We start from the raw sequence: 25,000 nt of genomic DNA, 5'->3' as shown, positions 1-25,000 counted from the left end.
TGAATTATTATTATTATTAATGTCATTACGTATTACATTTTCGCCCTCAGGCCCCGATATGGGTCAGTGACCTGTGCCCAGGTGGGCTCATACCCGTAAAAAAAAAAAAGAAGAAAAACAAATTACCAAGCAGTTGGGCGTACACGGCCTGGTAATTAAACACTGCTTGAGCTGTACGTATTTGGGCGAACACCGGCGATCAAATTTTACAACCGGAACAAACTGTCACATAATGATATTTGTATCATTTCTCAGACGGAACATTGATGTGACTTTTATTTGTAAAGCAACAGGTATTTCACGCAGCACTTAGGTCGTCACTTATGTATGCGAGGTGGAAAGCGTGTATCATGTTTTACGTCTATGGTATAGGAACTCCTGTCTTGTTCAACACATTTGTTAATAGAGAACTGATGCTACAAAAGGCGGAGAACGTGATCCAGATTATTGTGGTGTAACCGTCCAGTTGTCTTGTGTTGCCGCGTTTTGGGGAATACCTTTCTGCAATCTGTTTTTGGCTACTCGCTCCTCTCGTCACTTTTTGTAGTTTATTAGGATTTTTGACCCCTTGTTGGCCGATTCTCCACTGAACAGTCTTTTAAAAATACAAGCCTCGTAGTGACCCTTGCTTGGCCACTCGTTCATGGTGGGCCTACCCTCCTAGTTGGCCACTCTGTTTTGGCCATCTAGGGCGAACTGGATAATTTAAATTAAACAAACAATATTTCTGTGTGAGGGAGGTAAGGTTATCAGTGACAGGTCTGTAAGTCTAGCTAATAATGCTCTTGGTTACCTTGTGAGCAGCGTGGGGTCGTATCCTCTTGATAACTCAGCTCATCATAGACTTGTAAGTTACTGCAGAGATTCACTTCACTGTCTCTCTCCAGAACTTAATATAAGGATTAACATTAGGGATTCAGATAGCGTCCACCATATTGGAATCCAAGATGACTGTCATCAACATTTATACATTTTCTTCATATATTGTGTTCTGGGTCACATACACTAGTGAGCGCAAAATGATCTTGGGTCTAGAAATTCATTCATTTTATTCACGCTACATATTTTTGCAGTCATGGTATTAGACAGAGTGAACACACGTCATGAATATGTCTGAGTGAAAGTCAATGTAAAATTTAAGTGTCGTCCACAGTTTGCTGTAAAATATATGTACTGTATATATTTATTATATAAATGTAAAAAACAAAACAAAACAACAAATGAATAATAAATAAATTAAAAGTGATAAACGTTGTAACATTTTAATATATATATATATATATATATATATATATATATATATATATATATATATATATATATATATATATATATATATATATATATATATATATATATATATATATTTTATGCAGATCCACAATGAAAACGTGGATAAGATAGTCTTGATAACAGGAATACGGACTTGAGTTGTCTATTCAAGACACTTGAAGTAACCGAAGATGTCTTGAATAAAAGACGAAAGCCTGTGGTGCTCCGTTGTTTCCCTTTTCCTGTGTGATTTTTATCAATATATATATATATATATATATATATATATATATATATATATATATATATATATATATATATATATATATATATAATGATTCTTTGATATAAATGTACAGTATAAATCAGGTGCCACCAAGAGGGTTCAGGCTCTCATTTGGACCGGCCATGTTAATGCTGTTGTCACCTGATCATTAAACACCCCAACACACTGTGAGTTTTATCTCTCATAATTTGTAGTTTTGTTGGACTAATGTATTACTAATCTTGTAACGCTCTTTAAAGGCCGTTGTTGAAGCTCAATAATAGCATTAACACAACAACAACTACAACAACAACCAAACACTAAATGTGAGGGGGTTAGGTTATGATCTGGGTGTTTAGTCACCAGATGAAATATGAGTTTTTGTTTTCTTCACGGGTTCCCTTAAGGATTTATTATACGGTGTGCCATATTTACGCTGTCCCATTTCAGGAACTCATTATAAACTAACTTGTTCTGATTACCAACTTTTCATTTCTCTACAGTGAAATGCAGGACACACACACACACACACACACACACACACACACACACACACACACACACACACACACACACACACTCGTTTACCCGCAACTCGCAAAAATCCATATGCCGATGTAACTGTATTGCATTAATAAACAGGTTCGTGCTCCGGTGTCAGAGTTGAACCTGTAATTGTGATTAGTTCTAGAGTTACAGTATCTGGTGGTGGAGTCAGGTAAAACTCTGCCAATACACGTACAGTATATTTCGAACACCTACAGCACATCCCTGGCACATCCATTTCGAGCACTGACCATCCGAACTCACTTTGAATACCTACTACAGTGTGTTCCATTAGTTACACTCCGAATATCTCTTTTTGTTTCCTACAGTACTTTTGGATCTTTCTTTCTTTCTTTCTTTCTTTATCTTAACTTGTTCGGATCTTAACTCCCTTTTCTTTCATTTCCTTCTCCTCTCACTCTCTCTGTTTCTCTCAACTCCCTCTCTCCTTTCACATTTCTCTATCATCTTCTCTCTCTCCCATTCCCTCTCCTTCTCTCACTTTCCACCGCTTCTGTTTCTTCTCTCTCTTCTATTTCCCTTCTGACTTTCTTTCCTTATCCTTTCCACATGCTCTCTCATTCCCTCCTCACCATTTCTTTCCCATTGTCATTCCCTTATACACTCTCCCTTTTTCCCCTATTCCATCCGACTCATTCCCTTTCCCCTTCCATTCCTCCCTCTCTCTCTCTCACTCTCTCCCATCCTTCCCACTCATTATCTCTCCCTTTACCATTTTTCCCTCAGTTTCTCTCCCTCTTTCATCCCTTCACTCTCTCCCTCTCTCCTACTTCCCCAGTTTCCCCCACTCCTCCTATCTCTGTCTGTCTCTCTTCCATCCCCTCCTCACTCTTATCCTCCCTCTCATCCCTCCCTCCCTCTCATTCCTCCCTCTCATCCTTCCCTCCCTCACCTCTCTCACTCAACAAAGTTCACTACTGATATGTTACTAATTTGTTAAGAACGTGAGCCTTGTAGACTTTCGCTTCTACACAAGTTTGTTGATTTAGACGCACTGGAATGTTTTAACGACATTGTGACTACTACTACTACTTTTTTTTTTAAATGGCCTCCAGCCTCCCCCAATAGCCACACATTCGCCGCCATTTTATGACTGTAGCCTCATAGTCAATATCTGCAACTGTTGTCGGCTTTGGGGCCGTTACTCACGTTCCCCTGAGGCAGACCAAAGCCGACCGAAGGAGAGAGAAGGACAGTCGACATCTCATCCAGGCTGTAACATAACTTCTGGGCTGCTGCTTCTGTTAAGACAGCACCTCTGCGAGTCTGGCGTAGAAGCATTTTGCACTTGGTCCCATCCCACCAGAGGTTGTGAACACTAGAGGAGTGGGCTGCCTTGATCAACGTTCTGAATTCTCTCCCTATGTCCTTATCTTGTCGTTCTCGTTCCTCCTGTGTGCAGCATCGAGAGCTAGTTACGGTGACATGCGGCCATGGGATCAAAATTCCTGATGTCGAAGAAGGCTCGCTGTCCCCGCGTCCAGAATCCTCGAGCACTGACGTCAACATGGGCTTCGTTGGATGTGTTTGAAGTCCTGGAAGATCTCACCGTCCAATGGAAGGAGGATCGGTTCTACCCTGACATCACGGCAGATTTCCTTCAACATATTTGCTGTGAGATCCCTTACTTCGTCATGCCTCATGCATATGAAGCCCCCCCTTTCTTGCACACCATGGCGTGATCGACGTCATAGGAAGAACCACACACGCATTGGGAGGGCAAACCTTCTACTGTCCTCTATACTACTACTACAACTACTACTACTAATCTTTTTCTAACACCACCGATGTACCACACATCACCACTGTACCACTAACATCACCACTGTACCACTAACATCACCACTGTACCACATACGCTGTACCACTAACACCACCGATGTACCACACATCACCACTGTACCTCATCACCACTGTACCACTAACATCACCACTGTACCACACACCATCGCTGTACCACTAACACCACCGATGTACCACTCACACCACCACTGCCACTAATCACCGTTATTTGCACTGGGGAAAAGATGCGTTAGTTATATCAACACAACATAAAGGGGATTCAGCGTTATTTATACTGTAAAACAAATATTTACATAAGCAGCTCTTGTTATACAGTAATGACGTGTGTTGTGTTACTAATCTCTTGTGTTTGTTTGGCTGCTCTTGTTTTTTTTATGTATTTTTAAGTGATTTTTGTTTGTTGTTATTGTTTTTATTACAGATAATAGTAAATACTGTAATATGTAACTCTCTTAACAATACAATGAGCTAATATAGGGCGTCCCACAAAAGTCTCCCTGCCTCCTTGCCTCCCTCCCTGCTCCCTGCCTCCCTCTCTCCCTGCCTGCTCCCTGTCTCCTTGTCTCCCTCCCTGCTCCCTGCCTCCTCTCCTGCCTGGTCCCTGCCTCCCTCTCTCCCTGCTCCCTGTTTCCCTCCCTCCCTTCAACTAACAGTGTCTCAGGGAGCAGGCAGGAGGAGGCAGAGAGCAGGTAGGCAGGGACATTTTTCTGGGACACCCTACATGTCTCTCTCGCTGGCGGCACTCACCATTGTGTCGTGTAAGGAAGTATATGTTCTCGTAGTTGTGGTACTGGATGTAGTCGCTGAAGAAGATACTCCACGTCCTCGCATCGGTGGCGAGAACTCTGTGGTCGTTGAAGGAGGCGGCGTGAGGGGCATCATTTGCGTGACTACAGGAGGTTAAGAGAGGTCCAAGTGCCCTAGGAGGAGGTAAGACTTCCCATATCCTGACCGCCTCCGTCATCCTTGTTTACGAGAATCAGCTGACTGATTGATGACGTCCCTGATCAGCTGACTCTGTTGTTCTTTTGCTTTGTGTGAGACTCGCTGTTAACGGTGTTCTGTTGACCGTTCTGTTTAGTTCTGTCGTCTGTTAGTTGATAAAAAGTAACCTTAAATTTGTGTCCGAGTATATTCTTAATGGCTAAATATACTGCTTACGATTCAGCTTTAGGTTAGGTTAGGCTAGATTAGGTTAGGTTAGGTTAGATTAGGTTATTTGCGATTGTTGCATGTCCTCTGAGAAAAATAAATGAAATGATTATGGCGTAGCGGTCACTTTTTGCGGTACCTTTCCAACACTGCGGTACATATTGCGTTTACCAGCAAGAGGATGACGGCTCTACATTTATCACATCTTTATTTGGGTCCTTGAGGATAAAATTGACAGGTATTTGAAGCGTCTAGGGATCCTGTAAGCACTGGGGATCCCAATGCAAAGGAGTTAAGCGTTCCTTTCTATTCGGATACAGAATTGAAGGTCTAGGGATCTTATGTGGTGTTTGAATTGTGGATTTGATATCATTATAAGGATCTGTTAATCTTATAGGCGTCAGAATTCCTCCTTAAAGTACTCATGGATCCTAGTAAGTATTCGGAATCCTAATTAAGGGGACTGGAAATTCTACCATGGGCTCGGAGTTCTATTTAAAAGACCTGGGAATCCTAAAAGAAATTCAGAAGGATGTTATTTATGGTAATGGTTTAGAATCCTAAGTAAGGCACCAGAGATTTCTATTAAGGGGTCAGGATCCTATTTGAAGTCCCTAAGGTGGGGGGTTGATAGCAAGTCCAGGTTCAATTAAAGGTCCGAGAATCCTACAGGACATCCGCAGATATATTTGACGTCATCCGATGATCCAAGGACTAAGGTTACCATCGAGAAGTCAGAATAATACTTGCGGCCATGCCTTGTCCTCTCGCTTGTCCGAGTGTATGTCCTTACCTGCGTATCCGAGTGAGTGTGTCAGAGTGGTGGGAGTCTAGCCGCCAGCCAAACCATTAAATACACTACCACCTGTCAGCCTCGGGACCGGCAGTCGGAAGTCGATAGTCTTGTTACGTACGACATCACCCCAGTACTGACCGTGCTACCTGGCGTATGACGCTGCTGCCTGGTTGTGACGCTGCTGCCTGGTTTGTGACGCTGCTGCCTAGTTTGTGACACTGCTGCCTGGTTTGTAACACTGCTGCCTGGTTGTGACACTGCTGCCTAGTTTGTGACACTGCTGCCTTGGTTGCCTGCTGCCCTGGTTGTGACACTGCTGCCTGGTTGTAACACTTGCCTAGTTTGTGACTGCTGCTGCTGGTTTGGCGACTGGTCGGCACACGACACTGTTACCTGCTTTTGACTACTGCTATAAATTACGGCTTACGATCCCTGCCTGGCGTATGACACTAATACCTGCCATATGACACAGCTGTTTGGCGTGACGACACTGTTCCCTATTGCAACTAATGAGACATAGCGGAGGTAAAAATATCACCTCGCCAACACCTGAGAATCAATGAAGGAAAGATTCACCAGCACTGAATGAACAGCTACCCCTCCCCCTCCCTACCCCACCCTACCCCCCTGCCCCCCACCCCCTCCCCCCTCCCCCTCCCCCTCCCTCCTCACCCCTCCCCTCACCCCTCCCCCTCCCCTACCCCCCCCACCCCCTCACGCCCCCCCTCCCCACCCCTCACCCCTCCCCCATGTATACAGTTATATTCTCCCCCTCCCCCCAAGACGAGGCCACAGGAGACTCCCAACTGCTGTAATTGTCCTGCTCCTGAGGGATTAACAGCTTCCTGGTGCTTAATTAAATCTCTGTGAACTTTGAATCTCCAAATTATGTAAGTTAGGGTAAAATAGATAGATAGATGGACAGATAGATAGATAGACAGAATCCACTGGTAGGAAAAATGGTCATTAACGACATAGTGTACCTAACCTAGCCTAACCTAACCTAACCTAGCCTAACCTGAACACATTTCTTATATATATTTAACCGCTTATAGCTATACCGTTTTAAGTTTTAGGTTAGGTTAGGTTAGGTTAGGTTAAGTTAGGATAGATTTTAAGTTAGGTTAGGTTAGGTTAGGTTGAACGTTATATTTAATTTATTCATTATGTAGATTGTCTGGCGAATTTATGATATGTTGGTATTACTGATTGATGACTGAAGCACTGGTGTAGTATGTTTGTTTAATTGTCTGTCTGTCTGTCTGTCTGTCTGTCTGATATCTATCTGTCTGTCTGTCTGTCTGTCTGTCTGTCTGTCTGTCTGTCTGTCTGTGTCTTTCTCTCTCGCTCGCTCTTGGTCTCTCTTTTTATCCGTGTCTCTATCCTCTGTCTCTCTCTTTATCGACCTCACTTTCTCTTCTCTCACTGTATCTGCCTCTCTGTTTTTATCTATCTATCTATCTATCTCTATCTCTCTCCATCTATATATTGCGCCTCTCTCTATCTCTCCCCATCTATTCTCTCTATCTCTCTCCATCTATATGCACACTCTCTCTATCTCTCCATCTATATATTGCACCTCTCTCTATCTCTCCATCTATATATTGCCTCTCTATCTCTATCTCTCTCCATCTATATTGCACTCTCTCTATCTCTCCCCATCTATATATTGCGCACTCTCTCTATCTCTCATCTATATATTGCCTCTCTCTCTCTCTCTCCATCTATATATTGCCTGCTCTCTATCTCTCCATCTATATATTGCACTCTATCTCTCTCCATCTATATTGCACTCTCTACTCTCTCATCTATATATTGCACTCTCTCTATCTCTCCATCTATATATTGCCTCTCTCTACTCTCTCCATCTATATATTGCACTATCTCTCTCCATCTATATTCACTCTCTCTATCTCTTCCATCTATATATTGCACTCTCTCTATCTCTCCCCATCTATATATTGCGCCTCTCTCTCTCTCTCCATCTACTCTCTCTATCTCTCATATATATTGCACCTCTCTCTATCTCTCCATCTATATATTGCCTCTCTCTATCTCTCCATCTATATATGCCTCTCTCTATCTCTCTCCATCTATATATTTTGCACTCTCTCTATCTCTCTCCTTCTCTTCTCTCTCCATCTATATATTGCCTCTCTATCTCTCCATCTATATATTGCACCTCTCTCTATCTCTCTCCATCTATATTGTGCACCTCTCTCTATCTCTCCCCATCTATATATTGCCTCTCTATCTCTCCATCTATATATTGCACTCTCTCTATCTCTCCATCTATATTGCACCTCTCTCTATCTCTCTCCATCTATATATTGCGCACTCTATCTCTCCCCATCTATATATGCGCACTCTCTTATCTCTCTCCATCTATATGCACTCTCTCCATCTATATCACTTACTTTTCTCTCCCATCTTATTTCTCTCTATCTCCCCATCTATATTGCACTCTCTCTATCTCTCCCCATCTATATATTGCGCACTCTCTCTATCTCTCCCCCATCTATATATTGCGCACCTCTTTCACGTATAGGTGCCATGGAGATGATTGCGTGAAGCCTTCTGGGGCTTGACCACTCCTCACTGCCGTTAGATGTTGTTGTTTCTCACCCCTCTCCCCTCCCCCTACCCCCCTCCCCTACCCTCCCTCCTCTCTCCCCCCCCATCGAAAAAAAGTGATTATACTGTATTGTTATAATGGAGGGTTAGGAGAAGGGTGGGAGGGGAAGGAATTTTAGTGGTGACTGGGAGGAGGAGATAGGGGGAGTTTGGAGTAGCAGAGGGAGGGGAAGGGAGGGGAATTTGGAGTAGGGAGGGAGGTATGAGGGAGAGAGTAAAAAGATAAGTAATAAAAGTATGTGGTGAGGGTAAGTAGCCAGCAGCATCCATTAGTGAACGGAAATGGACGTGAAATACGGGAACTCGAATGTAAACTCAAACGTAAACTCAAACGTTAAACTCAAACGTAAGCTCAAACGTTGAACTCAAACGTAAACTCAAACGTAAACTCAAACGTAAACTCAAACGTAAACTCAAACGTTGAACTCAAACGTAAACTCAAACGTAAACTCAAATGTAAACTCCAACGTAAACTCAAACATAAACTCAAGAGTAATTGATATTTAACATTAAGTTGTCAACATAACTAACACCTGGGCGTCTCTGTACTTACCTGCCCAAGAATTCTCAAAGGTTTGTGGGTTGAAAATTGCTTGTAACAGTAGATGTTATTAAGTACCTATTTGACCAAATCCACGTGTAAAATGGGATCAAAATTACACTGAGACTCTACCTTAAGAGATAGATTAACCTGATATCAGTACAGAGGACAAAATTAAAGTTCAAAATCTGTCTGAATATCGACACTGTTTTGTATTTGTATTCTGTTGCTATTGCTATTGTCTGTTTCTCTCTCTTCTTTTTTTTTTTTTTTTTCTTCTCTCTCTCTCTGTGTTTACCTACCTGTCTTTGTTCTCCAATATCTGCCCCCCCATGTTTTGAAATATTTGCTATCACCCTAGTATGATTCTTGGCACGCTTTCATAAACTTTTCATAATTCTACATACAATATTTTGTGTGTGTGTGTGTGTGTGTGTCTGAAGATAAACATACTTCAAGCTAAGGTATACATACTTCAAACTAAGGTACACATACTTCAAGCTAAGGTACACATACTTCAAGCTAAGGTACACATACTTCTGACTAAGGTATACATACTTCAAGCTAAGGTATACATACTTCAAGCTAAGGTACACATACTACAAGCTAAACAAATAGTATCTGTCAACCTGTCCTGTACTGCACTGTACTGTAGTGGTAAATTGAAAAAAAGGCGATTGGATAAAAGTACTGTCAGGTGAATTGTGAAAGACTCTTGTTATCCTATGAGTGAACTTGAATGGATAGATGGATATTCGGGTACACAAAAGAGAGAGAGAGAGAGAGAGAAGAATAAAAGAGAGAAAAAAAGAGAAAGAGAGATAACGAAAGAAAGGAAAGGAAAAGAAAAAGAAAGACAGAAAGAAAGAAGGAAAGAAAGACGGAAAGAAAGAAATAGATCATTAGCTTTAACACCCAAGAATATATATACTGTCACATGAGAAATTAATTGGTTAAGTTCAGATTACAGAACTATTGCACACAATCTTTTATTTATTTATTTGTTTATTTTTTATAGGAAATTCGAAAAACCAATTCAGAACAGTTATTGAAAGAGAAAACATATTTATTGGTGGTGAAGTCGGGGGGTTGAGGGTTAGTTCAGTATCGTGTTGTTTCAGAGAGGTATTGAGAACGATACAACACGATACATACACACTAAAACACATTGCAACTCGATACATACACGATACATACAAGGTAAAAGTCAATGCAAAACAACCTCACTTTTGATGTTATTATAATATTGTTTTTGTTATTTGTTGTTGTTGTTATTGTAGTAATATTGAGATTGATTGAATTCTGTCCCGGGTTGGAATTTGGATGGAAGGAGGAGGAGGAAGGAAGGAAGGAATGATTGAGTAGGAGGTGAAAGGAAAGGGATGGACGGAGCAGAAGAGGGAGAGGGATGGAGGAGAGGAAGGTGAAGGAAGAGATGGGGGAGAAAGGGAGGAGGAGGAGGAGGAGGAGAAAGGGGGTGAGGAAATGAGAGAGATGGTAATGTAAGAATGAGTGAGAGAGAGAGAGAGAGAGAGAGAGAGAGTGTGTGTGTGTGTGTGTGTGTGTGTGTGTGTGTGTGTGTGTGTGTGTGTGTGTGTGTGTACTACGCCATCTGTCGATATATTGAACGTAAGCTGATTGGTAGGATCCCCTCCTCCCTCTCTCTCTCTCTGCCCTTGTGTTAGTCTCCCTGTATGTGTCTCTTTCATTCTATTCTTATTGTCTCTTTTCTGTGTTAATGTCTCTCTCTCTCTATAAATATATGTCTCCATCTCATCATTGTCATCTTATCTCTCTCTCTCTCATCTTATCTCTCTCTCTCTCTTCTCTCTCTCTCTCTCTCTCTCCTTCTATCTCTGTCTTGTGTCTCTGTATTAGTCTCTATCTTCTCTTTATATTAACCACAGTGAGATAAATGCTCTACTAACAAGGTAACCAACGTAACTAAGGGGTTAACAGAACTGAAGGGAAACAGGCGTTACTAAGGGGGTTAAGTAACAGAACCGAGGGGAAACTAACGTAACCCAGAGGAATTAGAAAACGCTCCTGTTGACATATTTCGTTAATGTTTATTTTACTTTAGTCACAAGGAAACTCTCTGACAAACGTGATGGTGGTGCAGTACAAGAAATGGTCATCAAGCTTCCTAAACCCGTATTAACCCTCCCCCGTTGTTTTGGATTCGGGTTGAGGATGCTGGACGAAAGGCTGGACGACAGTAGAGACACGTGGTGTAATTTACGGTGCGGCTATACTAGTCCAGGACAGACTGTAGGAAATACAGTAGTCGACAGCAGACTACAATAAAAACGGTGGTAGCCCTCTGCACACTACAGTAGACACAGCAGATTACAATAGCCCGTAGCAGAGTACAATAGCCCTCACCACACCACAGTAGTCCTCACCACACTACAGTAACTTACAACATATTACAACAGTCTACAAATATTACAACATAGTCTCCATAAACATCTCAAGCCACATTTTGTATACAAACAATAATATGTTAAAAATATTATTCCTTTCTACGAAAATGTCACTCGTTGAAAAATAATTGCCTAGATCCGTATTTATTCCTTTTTGAGAACAAGAAGATTTTAACTGCCGAATGGTTCGACAGTTAGATGACGTCACATCTTAAGGGCGAGAGAAACTCTCAACGTGGACCCACTCAACGTTTATTGATTGATATGGTCAAAACCTGGAGAAGTGAGACACTCGTAAACTACTGATTACATTCCATTACATGCATACATTATACATCAGTTAGTAAATACACTATTCTATATGGTTATTATCCAAATTGCCTTACACTATGCACGTATGTAGTTCACAACATTACACCATAATATAAACATTCACTGTGTTGTTTCACTCACCTGTGCTGGCTTATAGCTCCACTTAACTCCTCGTATTGTCCTTCTTAGGTTATGTTGTCGTGTCAGACCAAGCTGGAATTGGTCGTTTACTGAAAGGTCGTTTACTTGAGGGTCGTTTCGTCGCAGAGTCCCCCCCCACACTATCTTTTTTCTCTCTTTATGGTGTTGTCGTCGTGTTAGGTTAGGTTAGGTTAGGTTATTGTCGTCATCGTCGTGTTAGACTACGTTGGAGTGGGTGACAGGTCGTCTGCTGGGGTCGTGGCGCCGTTGTTGTGGTTCTTGGTCGCCAATGGACACGTTGTCGCTGGAACAACTTGGTCCAAACCCAAGGACCACCTGGAACAACAGAGAACACAATGAACAGCAGAACAAACACAACAGAGAACACAATGAACAGCAGAACAAACACAACAGAGAACACAATGAACAGCAGAACAAACACAACATAGAACACACGTGACTAACTGAGTAAACAGAGAGAACAGTAAGGAGAACAATAACAGGACGTAGTAAATGTGAACAGTAAGGAGAACAATAACAGAACTTAGTAAATGTGAACAGGAAGGAGAAGAGTAGGATGAACAAATGAACACACCGGAGGGATTTTAGCATTAAACTTCGACAGTCGGTCATTAGTGTACCGAGCTCTGTAAGACGACTGAACACTGACACAGCACAAGATGATAATCCGATTACCATTCACAGAGGGAAGAGAAGGAAGTAGGAAGAGGGAAAGGTAAGGGAAAATGGGATAAGGGGAGGAGAGGTGGGGGGGCAGAAGGAAGTATGGAAGAGGGAAAGGTAAGGGAAAATGGGATAAGGGGAGAAAGGAGGGAAGGGTATTTTAGGATGTTTGGGGTTTAATTGAGTGTTTGAGTTCAAGATAACACACACACACACACACACACACACACACACACACACACACACACACACATTGATTTCATTTTCGATCTCTGTGTGTCTGTCGTCGTCTCTCTCCCTTACTCTGCGTCTGTTTTCTATTCCCTTTCTTCATTCTACTATCTATCTATCTATCTATCTAATATCTGTCTGATGTTCCTTCCTATCTCTCTCTCTCTCTCTACGGGGAAAGAATCACATGTCAACACAGTTAAGACCGACAGTTCACCTTGACACAGGTAACTTAAAACTCTGTAGTAATTACCTTCATACAGCTTAGAGACGAGGACCAATGAGCGACCGACATGATAAATATGGACCAATCAACGCACGACAAGCTTGTATATACGTGGAATGTCTTTATGGTTATTGATATGTTGCATAGTGTGTGTGTGTGTGTGTGTGTGTGTGTGTGTGTGTGTGTGTGTGTGTGTGTGTGTGTTATTTGTTGTGGCATTTGGTGTTTGTTCTGATATTTATGTTTTTTTCCCTGAATATTACTTGATTAGTTGTTGAATGTGTAAACAGTGGACGTCACACACACACACACACACACAGCCCTGTAAATGTATTCAACGCATATCATTATGTCTAAATCAAATGTAAGTTTGTATATTTTCAACCACCTGCTGCAACTCTATTAATAAACCGTTTATTATTATTATTATTATTATTATTATTATTATTATTATTATTATTATTATTATTACATACACACAGAGGTTTATGAATTAATTTATTAGGTTCGCTGGAGTAAGGTAAAGTATAAGGTATGAGGCGACGAAATGACAAAGAGACAAGGTTAGTGGGGAGGACAGTCAGGATAGACGGGGGGGTGGGGAGGTGAGGCAGGATGGACGGGGGTAGTGGGGAGGGAGGCAGGATGGACGGGGGTAGTGGGAGGAGAGGCGATAGACGGGGGTAGGGAGGTGAGGCAGGATAGACGGGGGGTAGGGAGGAGAGGCAGGATAGACGGGGTAGTGGGGAGGAGAGGCAGGATAGACGGGGGTAGTGGGGAGGACAGGGATAGACGGGGTAGTGGGGAGGACAGGCAGGATAGACGGGGGTAGTGGGGGAGGACAGGCAGGATAGACGGGGGTAGTGGTGGAGGAGAGGCAGGATAGACGGGGGTAGTGGGGAGGTGAGGCAGGATAGACGGGGTAGGTGGGGAGGAGAGGCAGGATAGACGGGGGGGGGGAGGAGAGGCAGGATAGACGGGGGTATTGGGGAGGAGAGACAGGATAGACGGGGGTAGTGGGGAGGTGAGGCAGGATAGACGGGGGTAGGGGAGGAGAGGCAGGATAGGACGGGGGTAGTGGGGAGGAGAGGCAGGATAGACGGGGGAGGGGGAGGAGAGGCAGGATGACGGGGTAGTGGGGAGGAGAGGCAGGATAGACGGGGGGTAGTGGGGAGAGGCAGGATAGACGGGGGTAGTGGGGAGGACAGGCAGGATAGACGGGGGTTAGTGGGAGGAGAGGCAGGATAGACGGGGGTAGTGGGGAGGACAGGCAGGATAGACGGGGGGTAGTGGGGAGGACAGGCAGGATAGAGCAAGGATTGAAAGATAGGTAGCTTGGGTTTCTGGGATTTAGTGTTGAGAGTGTCTGTGGGGTGTGGGGAGATGAGGAGGTAGTGGAGGTAGTGGGGTGGGGGATGAGGTAGGGGGTGTAGTGTGGGGAGATGAGGGAGGTAGTGGAGGAAGGAGGGGTGGGGGAGATGAGGTAGTGGGGTGTAGGGTGTGTGGGGAATGAGGAGGTAGTGGAGGTATGTGGGTGTGGGGAGATGAGGTGGTAGGGGGTAGTGGTGTGGGGGAGATGAGGTGGGGTAGTGGGGTGTGGGGAGATGAGGGAGGTAGTGTGGAGGTATGTGGGTGGGGAGATGAGGAGGTAGGGAGGTGTATGTGGGTGTGGGGGAGATGAGGTGGTAGTGGGTGTAGTGGTGTGGGGAGATGAGGTGGTAGTGGGGTGTAGTGGTGGGGGAATGAGGAGGTAGGGAGGTATGTGGGTGTGGGAGATGAGGTGGGGTGTGTGTGGGGGAGATGAGTGGTAGTGGGTGTAGTGTGTGGGGAGATGGGAGGGTGGGGTGTGTGGTGTGGGGAGATGAGGTGGTGGGGTGTAGTGGTGTGGGGAGATGAGGTGGTAGTGGGGTGTAGGGTGTGGGAGATGGGAGGTGTGGTAGGGGTGTAGTGGTGTGGGGAGATGAGGTGGTAGGGGTGTAGTGGTGTAGGGGAGATGAGGTGGTAGTGGGGTGTAGTGGTGTAGGGAGATGAGGTGGTAGTGGGGTGTAGTGGTGTGGGGAGATGAGGTGGTAGTGGGGTGTGGTGGTGGGGAGATGAGGTAGGGGTGGTGGTGGGAGATGGGTGGTGGGTGTAGGGGAGATGAGGTGGTAGGGGGTGTGTGTGGTGTGGGAGATGAGGTGGTAGTGGGGTGTAGTGGGTGGGAGATGGGTGGTAGTGGGGTGTGTGTGGGGTGGTGGGGTGGTGGTGGGGGTGGTGTGGTGTAGTGGTGTGGGAGATGAGGTGGTAGTGGGGGTGTGTGGTGTGGGAGATGAGGTGGTAGTGGGGTGTAGTGGTGTGGGGATGGGGGGTAGGGGTGTTGTGGGTGTTGGGGTGGTGGTGTAGGGAGATGAGGTGGTAGTGGGGTGTAGTGGTGTGGGGAGATGAGGTGGTAGTGGGGTGTAGTGGTGTAGGGAGATGAGGTGGTAGTGGGGTGTAGTGGTGTAGGGAGATGAGGTGGTAGTGGGGTGTAGTGGTGTGGGGAGATGAGGTGGTAGTGGGGTGTAGTGGTGTAGGGAGATGAGGTGGTAGTGGTTGATTGATTTTTTATTTTGCCGCTTGCAGCGGCTACTTTATTGTGCACCCCACACTCATCCTGTGAGCGGTAGCGCAAAAGGATTACAGAGTAGGGTTTACAAAGGGTCATAATAATTAACCCCCGTTGTCAGGATATTATGGCACTGAGAGTTACACAGTATTTCATTTACATTATTTGTTTAGTTCTATACATAAAGGGTAACTTATTCACAAATGCGTGAGAACAGGCGTGTGAGGCAGTATGTCTGGCCTCACACTTGTTATTCACATTTACGTGGGGATACTGCCACATTGCGTATTTGGTTCTGTACATGAGAACTGATATAGTTACTAAGTGCAAAAAAGTGGATACAATCTAATATGTCGGCTATCTTGCCATTAGAGATGAAGTGTTGTGCCATTTCACACACAGTGTGCTTGGACCTGTCCCTAAAAGGTTCTATCTTCACACAGTCGAGGAAGTAGTGTTCAAGTGTGTGGCCATATGTATGGCCACACACTTTACATTTAGTTTTGTTTACATCTGCTTGAGGAACATACTGCCAAGGGTACTTATATCCTAACCTTAATCTAGCGGTTACAACATCTTGTAATCTAGTGATCTTGTTACTTGCTCCATAGTGGGGTGTAGTGGTGTGGGAAGATGAGGTGGTAGTGGGGTGTAGTGGTGTGTGGGGAGATGAGGTGGTAGTGGGGTGTAGTGGTGTGGGGAGATGAGGGTGATGGGGTGTATTGTTGAAGGGAGATAAAGGTATAGGGGGTGTAGCGGTGTGGGGAGATGAGGTAGTGGTGGGGTGTAGTGGTGTCATTCCTGGAAAGTGCTATTGTCGGCGGAAATTACCTGCGTCAGTCGTGCAGGTTAATCAGCGAGAGAGAGAGAGAGAGATTACCCGTGTAGGTTATATAAACAGGTTGTATTTTTGACACATTTTGCTACATTACTCTGAGATGTTTCTTACTGTTTATTTACAAGAGTGAGTTTCCGTGGTGGTGGAGTGTGATGCCAGCAGTAGTAGTAGTAGTAGGGGGGGGGGATCTAGCGTGGGTTCTGAGGGTTGGGACCCCAGCCCCCCCTTTTTTATGAGAAAATTTCAATAATACTTTTTCTTTAATGCAGTATAGTATAGTATTCAGGCGTTTTGGTATAGTAAAAAGTAATTACTATTGACCTCAAATATCTATCAATATGAAGTGCACATGGCCTCAAAATGCCTATGACATTAGTTAGGTTTCAAAAAATTTCCGGGGGGGGGAGGATTACAGACCCCCCCCCCCCAGCTGGGTTTGTTCGCTGTGCTCACCATGTTCTCCTACCTATAACTCCTTGGACCCCCCTTTTTGATATTCCTGGATCCGCCCCTTAGTAGTATAATACTGCAGTCTATTCACTAGAGGCTTGCAACTGAGGCCTAGGTTCAGTTTGCAACAAGGCAGCTGATTGGCTGGCTAACGGGTCCGGGAAAGGTCAATCGAGTTTTTTTTTGTAATTAATCTCTCGTATTTACATTGCAGTATATTAAGAGATAATTACTTTTTTGTATCGCTCTTTCATAATTTTCAGAGATCAAATCACAATAGTTATTATCCTTTAAAATATAAGAATATAAATACGAACTGTAATGAGTTCCGTGTCCCTCGGCTAGCCAATCAGCTGCCATGTTACAAACTGATCCCTATGCCTCAGTTGTATTGGAGTGAGGAAACTATAGTAGTAGTAATAGTGGCAGTGGTGAAAGTAGCAGTGCCTTTAACCACCATAATAATAATAATAATAATAATAATAATAATAATAATAATAATAATAATAACTGGTAACTGTAATAGCAATAATAATAATAATGAAATAGGAATAACAGTTTACAAAATATGTGACGCAGCAGGCTCTAAAAATCAGAAAAAAACCCAATCATTCCAGTCACTAAAACCCCCCCAAAATCCCTGGCTTCCCTCCACACACACACAAAGTCGGCTCAGAATGCTTAATGAGGTCGAAAATATATCGTGTTGCTGGAAAAGTGTCTTAAAATTCCCCCTAAGTGCTATTGTATTACTTGGTGATCGGGGAAGATTATTTCGTAACTATGCCAATAACAGCGTATCTCTATATCAAAGGCGAGGAACAGCGTGTTACAAGTAGTTTATAAAATGTTAAGGTGTGTGTGTGTGTGTGTGTGTGTGTGTGTGTGTGTGTGTGTGTGCGTGTACATACCTGGAGCAGAATATGGAGTGTATACATATCTGCAGCTGATTGTGGAGTGTGTACTTACCCGCTGCTGGTTGTGGAGTGTGTACATACCTGCAGCTGGGTGTGGAGTGTGTACATACCTGCAGCTGGTTGTGGTGTGTGTACATCCATGCAGCTGGTTGTGGTGTGTGTAGGTGTGTCTATACTCACAGCTGGTTGTGGAGTGTGTGTAGGTGTGTATACGTGCTCGCAGCTGGTTGAAGACTACATTTACGTACCCGCAGCTGGTTGAGGAGTGTGCCGCTGAAGTAGAGGTAGATCCAGGGGTTGGTGCAGCTGTTGAGTGAGCCCAGCAGCATACACACTACCGCCACGGGGTTCATTGTTGACACTGTCGGGGTGCAAGAGGTGAGACTCCGCGTATTAAATCAGATTAACCCTTTGAGTCATGAAGGGTTAAACCATCATCCTCAAAGGGTTAATGAACGTACGTCTAAACTAATTTACAGCAATCATATGGTTTTTTCAGTGTTAATTCAGACGGATTTATGGTTTTTCACACACACACACACACACACACACACACACACACACACATACACACACACACACATACACACACACACACATACACACACACACACACACACACCGAGACAGACAGTGATGAACAATGGGTATAGTGTGTGTCAACAAATGGGAAGGGCTTTTGTGTGTTGGTCGATGAATGTTTTTTTTTGTCGCAGGTTAGGTTAGGTTAGGTTAGGTTAGGTTAGGTTAGGTTATGTTATGTTATGTTATATTATATTAGGTTGGGTTAAATTAGGTTAAGTGAGGTGACGGAGCTTATAGGAAGGTATACATGACAGAAAGACGTCTTCACTCAATAGGTTGTTAAAAAGGACAGATATAATAGGGTCACATTTCGTCTACACGATAAATTGGAGGAAAAAAAATCATTTACTAACCGAGAAATTCTCAGTGCTAAACCCGGCCAGGCTCTACCAGACGTGAGCCACCCACACTGAACCAAATCCCGATCCAATTTAACTTAATTTTTTCAGGCTTAGCGTATCATGTGTGCCCGCCAAGGTAGGTAGTAGGAAGTAGGCAGCTACCAAACAGGGAGGTACTACCGCCTGGGAAGATATTGGAAGCATAATGTGTTGTCTAATGGTAGACCCTGCTGCCATATGGCACCACGAAAATTGTGACCAAGTCCCAGGTTGCTGATCTGGCTTTCTGCCTCATTTACACACAATTGCAGGGTCTCAATTGTTTCTCTTACTATTGACAACACAGCATACTGTATATCGTTTCTCACTTTTTATCTTTTTTCATTTTTGTAATTCTTTATTATTATTATTATTATTATTATTATTATTATTATTATTATTATTATTATTATTATTATTATTATTATTATTATTATTATTATTATTATTATTATTATTATCACATTTTCGCCCCCCAGGCCCCGATGTGGGTCAGTGACCTGTGCCCGGGTAGGCCACTCCCCGTAAAAAAGAAAAAGAAAAAAAAAGATGCAGTTGTCCCAAATCCCATTGCCTAGCATTCTCTGACGTCATTACCCGTAAGTCAGCTCTCGTTCATAGTTAGGTGATATCTTACGTGATTATGTGATCCGTGTTTAATATAGAGACACACACACTAATACCATTGTTCTGTTGTCGTTATTATGGTTTGCTTCATATCCTCTAATTAATCCTTAATGTCTCATGTGAATAGACTTCCCGTGTTAATTACCTAATGAGAAACTGTAAATACTGGCTAAGGTCACTACTAATTAGTCTTAATTTACTCAGGTAGGTGTTGTCTTACCTTAGGTTACAAAGCTTCACTCTGAGGGGTAAACACATGCTCAGTTTACGCTACATAGTCAAATTCTCTGAAGTTCCTACAATAAATATGCCTCGTAAGTAAATACCTCAGAATGTATGTAATTCTTTGGAGTCAAATAAATCACAAAATCAATATTTAAAAATAACATCAAAACTACGCTGTGACGACGCTGGCTTAACAATGACACGGTCACTCAATCCAAGTTATGAGACAAGTTTAATTGAGTGATTGATTGATTGTGGTAATAAGATCCCTGGTGGCGACGCAACAGCTTAAGGTCATGTGTGTGTGTGTGTGTGTGTGTGTGTGTGCAAATAAGACATTTATAGTGTGCAAATTGACCTTAACAGCATTGTAAGATCGTCTAAGGTGTTGCAAAATCTCGTAAGGTCTTGGAAGATCTCATGAGGTCTCGTAAAGTCTCGTAAAGTCTTGTATGGTCTTGTATGGTCTCTTAAGGTCTCATAATGTTTCATAAGGTCTTATAAAATCTCGTAAAATCTTGTCAGGTCTCGTGTGGTCTCGTAAGATCTTATATAATCTTGTAAAGCCTCGTAAGATTTAACATGTCATAAGGTCTTGTAAAGTCTCGTATGGTTTCGTGTACCCAGCCGGACCAATCAGCAAGTCGATCACTCTTGTTATTTCTCGGAACATAATTTTCCACCCCGAGTTATCACAACACTTTAATTTGAGTCCAGGGAGGAAAAGATATCACCCCCTCCCTCACCCTCACCCCCCTCACCTCCACCCACCCCCTCACCCTCACCCTCCCCCTCCCCCTTAACGGGCATAGTGGATTAACCTCGTGTACGGAGGGGGGGGGGATTGTCTCTCAGTGCTGAATAAGATATAAAATCGTCTCGTGTTAGTCAAATCAAATGGTGTCTCGTAGTGAAGTGGATAATGTCTCTCGACGAGGTAGATTTACCCATGAGAGAAAGAGAGAGACATAGAGAGATAAAGAGTGTGTGTATCGCCCGGAGGAATGTTCTAGGACTTCTGTGGGTGTGTGTCTGGGTGGATGTGGGGGGTGGGTGAGTCGGTGGGTGGGTGAGCGGGTCGGTCGGTGGGTGGGTGAGTCGGTGGGTAGGTGAGTCGGTGGGTGGGTGAGCGGGTCGGTCGGTGGGTGGGTGAGTCGGTGGGTGGGTGAGCGGGTCGGTCGGTGGGTGGGTGAGTCGGTGGGTGGGTGAGCGGGTCGGTCGGTGGGTAGGTGGGATGTGTGTGTGTGTGTTAAAACATAATTCCAGGTTTATATCCAACATCAATATCAAACACCAGATCCTGTTTGAATTACGTAAAAATTCTCACACCAAAAGCTTTTTTACCTTTTATTATTTGCTTCTCGTAATGCAAGTCGAAATTAACTCTTTGTTGTTGTTGTTCATATAATTCGTATTACGTGTAGAATTATGGCAACATTTTCAATTGCCAATTCGCCCTAACAGCTATACTTTATGTGGCTGTCATGATCGACCTTGATAATTAATAAACAACTACAGTGTCAGGACTTCCTAGAGGTAGTCCGTATGTGCGTAAACAAGAAATGGAATTAGTCCTTTGTATCATGTAGAATTAATCGGTCGACGATAAAATTTTATGTACACATTTTATTAACAAAAAATAAGGGTTACCTGCACTAATAATATCCAGATGATTTGTGTATTGTTTGAATTTTCTACGAACCAGTAAATGCATGTTTAATGGCGACATATCCGGTGTAGTTTAGTTTGTTGAAATGATAATTTAGTGATTATAGATTATCGTTTTGCTTTATACCACCTTGGTGAGGACACACACACACACACACACACACACACACACACACACACACACACACAGTCACTAAGAGCGAGAGAAAGTATTACTCACAGTCCTGGGGTTTGTTGTAGACCGTGAGGAGTTGAGCAATGCAGAAGGGTGCCCAACAGATGGCGAAGGCGAAGACTATGGTCAAGGTCATGCGAACGGTTTTCATCTTGGCGGCGGACACCTTGTCCACCACAGGGGTGATGGCATGCGGCAGGTGGTGGTGATGACTGCCTCCCCTCACTCTGGAGATGGGCTGTAGCTCCATACTCATTCTCCTCTCAGAAGGAGCGCTGGATTGCCACCGCAGACAGCCGAAACACAGGCGGCGTCTCAATGCAGATCTGGGTGAAGTGGTGCCCGCGCTGTGCCACACTGCCCAACAGATGTAGCCGTAGCAGACGGCGATGATGGCCAGGGGCAGCAGGAATACGGACACCACGAACCACGTCACGTACATGCGTTCACTCACCAGCTCGAACACCACCCAGCAGTCCAGCACGCCGGGCTCCACCTCCCTCACGGCGAAGAGCAGCGTCTGGGGCGTTGCCAGGACTAGCCCCAACACCCACGCCCCCGCCACCATCAGCCTCGCCGCCCGCAGTGACCCACGCCCACTACCCTGCACGGCGCGGGCACGGTCCACTGCCATGAAAACCAGGACGTAAGTTGACACGTAGAGCACGAACACTTGGGCGTACTTGACCAAGCGACACAGGAGGTCAGACCCTCGGAAGCGGTAGGTGATCTCCCAGATGAGCTGCGGGAGGATGTTGAGGAGGGCGACGAGCAGGTCAGCCAGGCTCAGGTGCAGCATGAACAGGTAACACCGCGACATGGGCTGGAAGAGCGAGTGACGCCACAGAGCGATCAACACAAACACGTTTCCGATTACCGCCACGACCATGATCAGCACCAACACCACGATCTCCACCACCGCCAAGGCAGAGTTCCGGAAGTCCTCCTTCGCCAGGATCGTTGTCACGTCGCCAGTGCTGGCAGGAAAGCTGTCCTTGGCGAAACTGTGGAGCTCGTCGTAGAGGGTGGAGGTGTTGAGGCCCAAGTGGGTGCTGAGCTCCTCCATCTTCTTGATCATGAAGCGACCCACCGCCTCGGCACTCAGGGTCACAAAGAGGTCAGTATTAGGTAATGTGTTGCTTGAGTTGGGTGTTATGGTGCTCATGTCAGGCGTGGTGTTGCTCATGACAGGTGTGGTGGTGCTCATGACAGGCGTGGTGGTGCTCATGACAGGCGTGGTGGTGCTTATATTCGTGACAGATGCAGCAATGCTTACGATAACGTAATGATGCTTATGTCAACCTAATGGTGCTCAGTCCTTCCGTGGTGGTCCCGACAGGAGTCATGGAACACATATTATACTTGGTGCACATAGTAACATAGTGGTGATCACGCCCGACATGGTGACCGTGAGAGCGTGGTTGGTGATGTAGAGGCCACCAGCACCTACTGGTGAAGCTCCCTCGTGTAGGTAAATCTGCCAAGAAACATTGTATTAGTACATGGAAAGGTAAATAAATAAGGCTGCTGTGGCTGTTGGCCCATAACCCTCCCCTCCCTCCACCCCTCCTCTCCGGGATATCAGGAAAATCCCGCCAAAAGTGACAATTTCATTTGGGAAAGGAATGAAATTATTGTTGGACAGTGTTTAGGCCAGTGATGTCAACGGTAAACACTAACAGCTGATAGTGGTGGCCAAGTTAACCTTCACACCAAACAGTAAGGACCCAGGGTACCCAGATAAAACCGCCCAAGGGAACATACCATCTTCAGCTCACCAGGAGGTTTAGTGTTAAACAGTCCACTCTAGGAAAAACTGTGGGTCGTCCTTACACCTAACTGTGAGGTATTGTACTGTACTACAACACCACTTGGCAGAGACCACAAGGTGTCACCACAACACTGCGACGTTTTGATTGAGTTGCTACGACGTCATATGAAGTTACTCATAACAACACTGTGGACGAGTTACTGCATCACGTGGGGTTACTGCACCACATGAGGTCCTTCATGTCAACACCTGTGGAGGAGTTACTGCATCACGTGAGGTCCTTCATGTCAACACCTGTGGAGGAGTTACTGCACCACATGAGGTCCTTGATGTTAACACCTGTGGACGAGTTACTGCATCACGTGGGGTCCTTCATGTCAACACCTGTGGAGGAGTTACTGCACCACGTGAGGTCCTTCATATCAGCACCTGTGGAGGAGTGGCCAACGTGACCTTACACAGAAGAACAAGAGACCAGCCCCTGCCATCTACTTTACACCATAATAGCTGTAATATAAGCTCTTGTTAAACGATCCATGTCATTATATGTAAAAAGTCATAAGCCTTTTGGATGCTGAACTTTTTCAGTAAACCCTTAATTATTATTATTATTATTATAACACACACACACACACACATGTATCCACAGGTACTCAGTCAGTCACTCACAATGACACTCATTAGTCAGTTACTCGTAATGGCATTCAGTTAATGTACACAATCTACACCGACAGTGATGACGTCATTGTACACAATCTACACCCACAGTGAATAATAATAATAATAATAATAATAATAATAATAATGATAATAATAATAATAATAATAATAATAATAATAATAATAATAATAATAATATTAATAATAATAATAATAATAATAATGATGATGATGATGATGAACGGAGGCGGAAGAAAAATGATGAAACATGATATTTTGTTATTCAGGTTGAGGCTCAGCTCATTAATTAACTTGGCCAGGTTAACATAATTACGTATTGGCTGTTGTAGGAAACGGTAAACAAAGAAAGGGAGGTTGGATCTTCAGGTTTAATGAGATTTAGAGCTAACTCTATCTCTCTTTTATATCTCTCTTTATTTCTTTTCTCTCTCTCTTTTATATCTCACCTTTATTTTGTGCTCTTATGTACCATTCTATATAATATCTCTTTCCTTCCGTATCTTTCGCAAATGTAGAGAGAGAGAGAGAGAGAGAGAGAGAGAGAGAGAGAGAGGGAGAGAGAGAGAGAGGAACGAGGGAAACGCGAGGATAACGGAAGACTAAGAAGGAGATAAAAATAGAAGATGAACGGAAGAAAGAAGACTACAATTAGGAGGAAAGATGAAGGATAGGATAAAGGGGAAAGAAGGTGATGAGGAAGACATTTGAGGAAGAGGAGGAGGAGGAGGATAAGGGAAGATAAGGAAGACAATGGGAGATGAGGAAAACAACAAGAGAAGGAAGACAAGGGGAAGAATATAAACACAATTATAGGGGTGAGACTTTGCTGTTTGTTTACATAGAGTGAGGGAGGGAGGGGGGGGTCAGGAGATCCCCAGCCAAAGGGTATAATATCCTCTGACGCTGCCGTGTGTACATAGTAACGCACACACACACACACACCATTGGGGGGAACACACAAGTTTTATTACGCCGCCACACGAAGGAATAAAAAATAATGGTAAAGTAATATATTTTTTTTTAGTTTAACAAATTTATTGATAAAGCCT

At 44.0% G+C, this 25,000-nt stretch overlaps 2 protein-coding genes across 2 annotated transcripts in view; both read right to left on the bottom strand.

Moving 5' to 3' along the window:
- LOC121874615 (glutamate receptor ionotropic, kainate 2-like) overlaps positions 1-4,871 on the bottom strand; it is a 17,936-nt gene extending 13,065 nt beyond the window's left edge. Inside the window, exon 1 of the mRNA XM_042378843.1 lies at positions 4,655-4,871. Coding sequence (XP_042234777.1) covers positions 4,655-4,871 — 217 coding nt within the window. The remainder of the gene's footprint in view (positions 1-4,654) is intronic.
- Positions 4,872-11,827: 6,956 nt separating this feature from the next.
- On the bottom strand, positions 11,828-22,960 carry LOC121874662 (oxytocin receptor-like). The gene is made up of 3 exons (XM_042378893.1): positions 21,545-22,960; positions 18,088-18,200; positions 11,828-12,245 (listed from the first exon to the last, which is right to left on the bottom strand). Exons 1-3 carry the CDS (start codon positions 22,725-22,727, stop codon positions 12,126-12,128), a joined length of 1,416 nt encoding a protein of 471 aa, XP_042234827.1. The 5' UTR covers positions 22,728-22,960; the 3' UTR covers positions 11,828-12,125.
- Between the last annotated feature and the right edge of the window lie 2,040 nt (positions 22,961-25,000).

This window comes from Homarus americanus, unplaced genomic scaffold, assembly GCF_018991925.1.
Source record: "Homarus americanus isolate GMGI-L3 unplaced genomic scaffold, GMGI_Hamer_2.0 scaffold34360, whole genome shotgun sequence".
Classification (NCBI taxonomy): domain Eukaryota; kingdom Metazoa; phylum Arthropoda; class Malacostraca; order Decapoda; family Nephropidae; genus Homarus; species Homarus americanus.
Note: the sequence above shows the minus strand (reverse complement) of the source record. Positions and strands in the feature narration are given on the sequence as shown.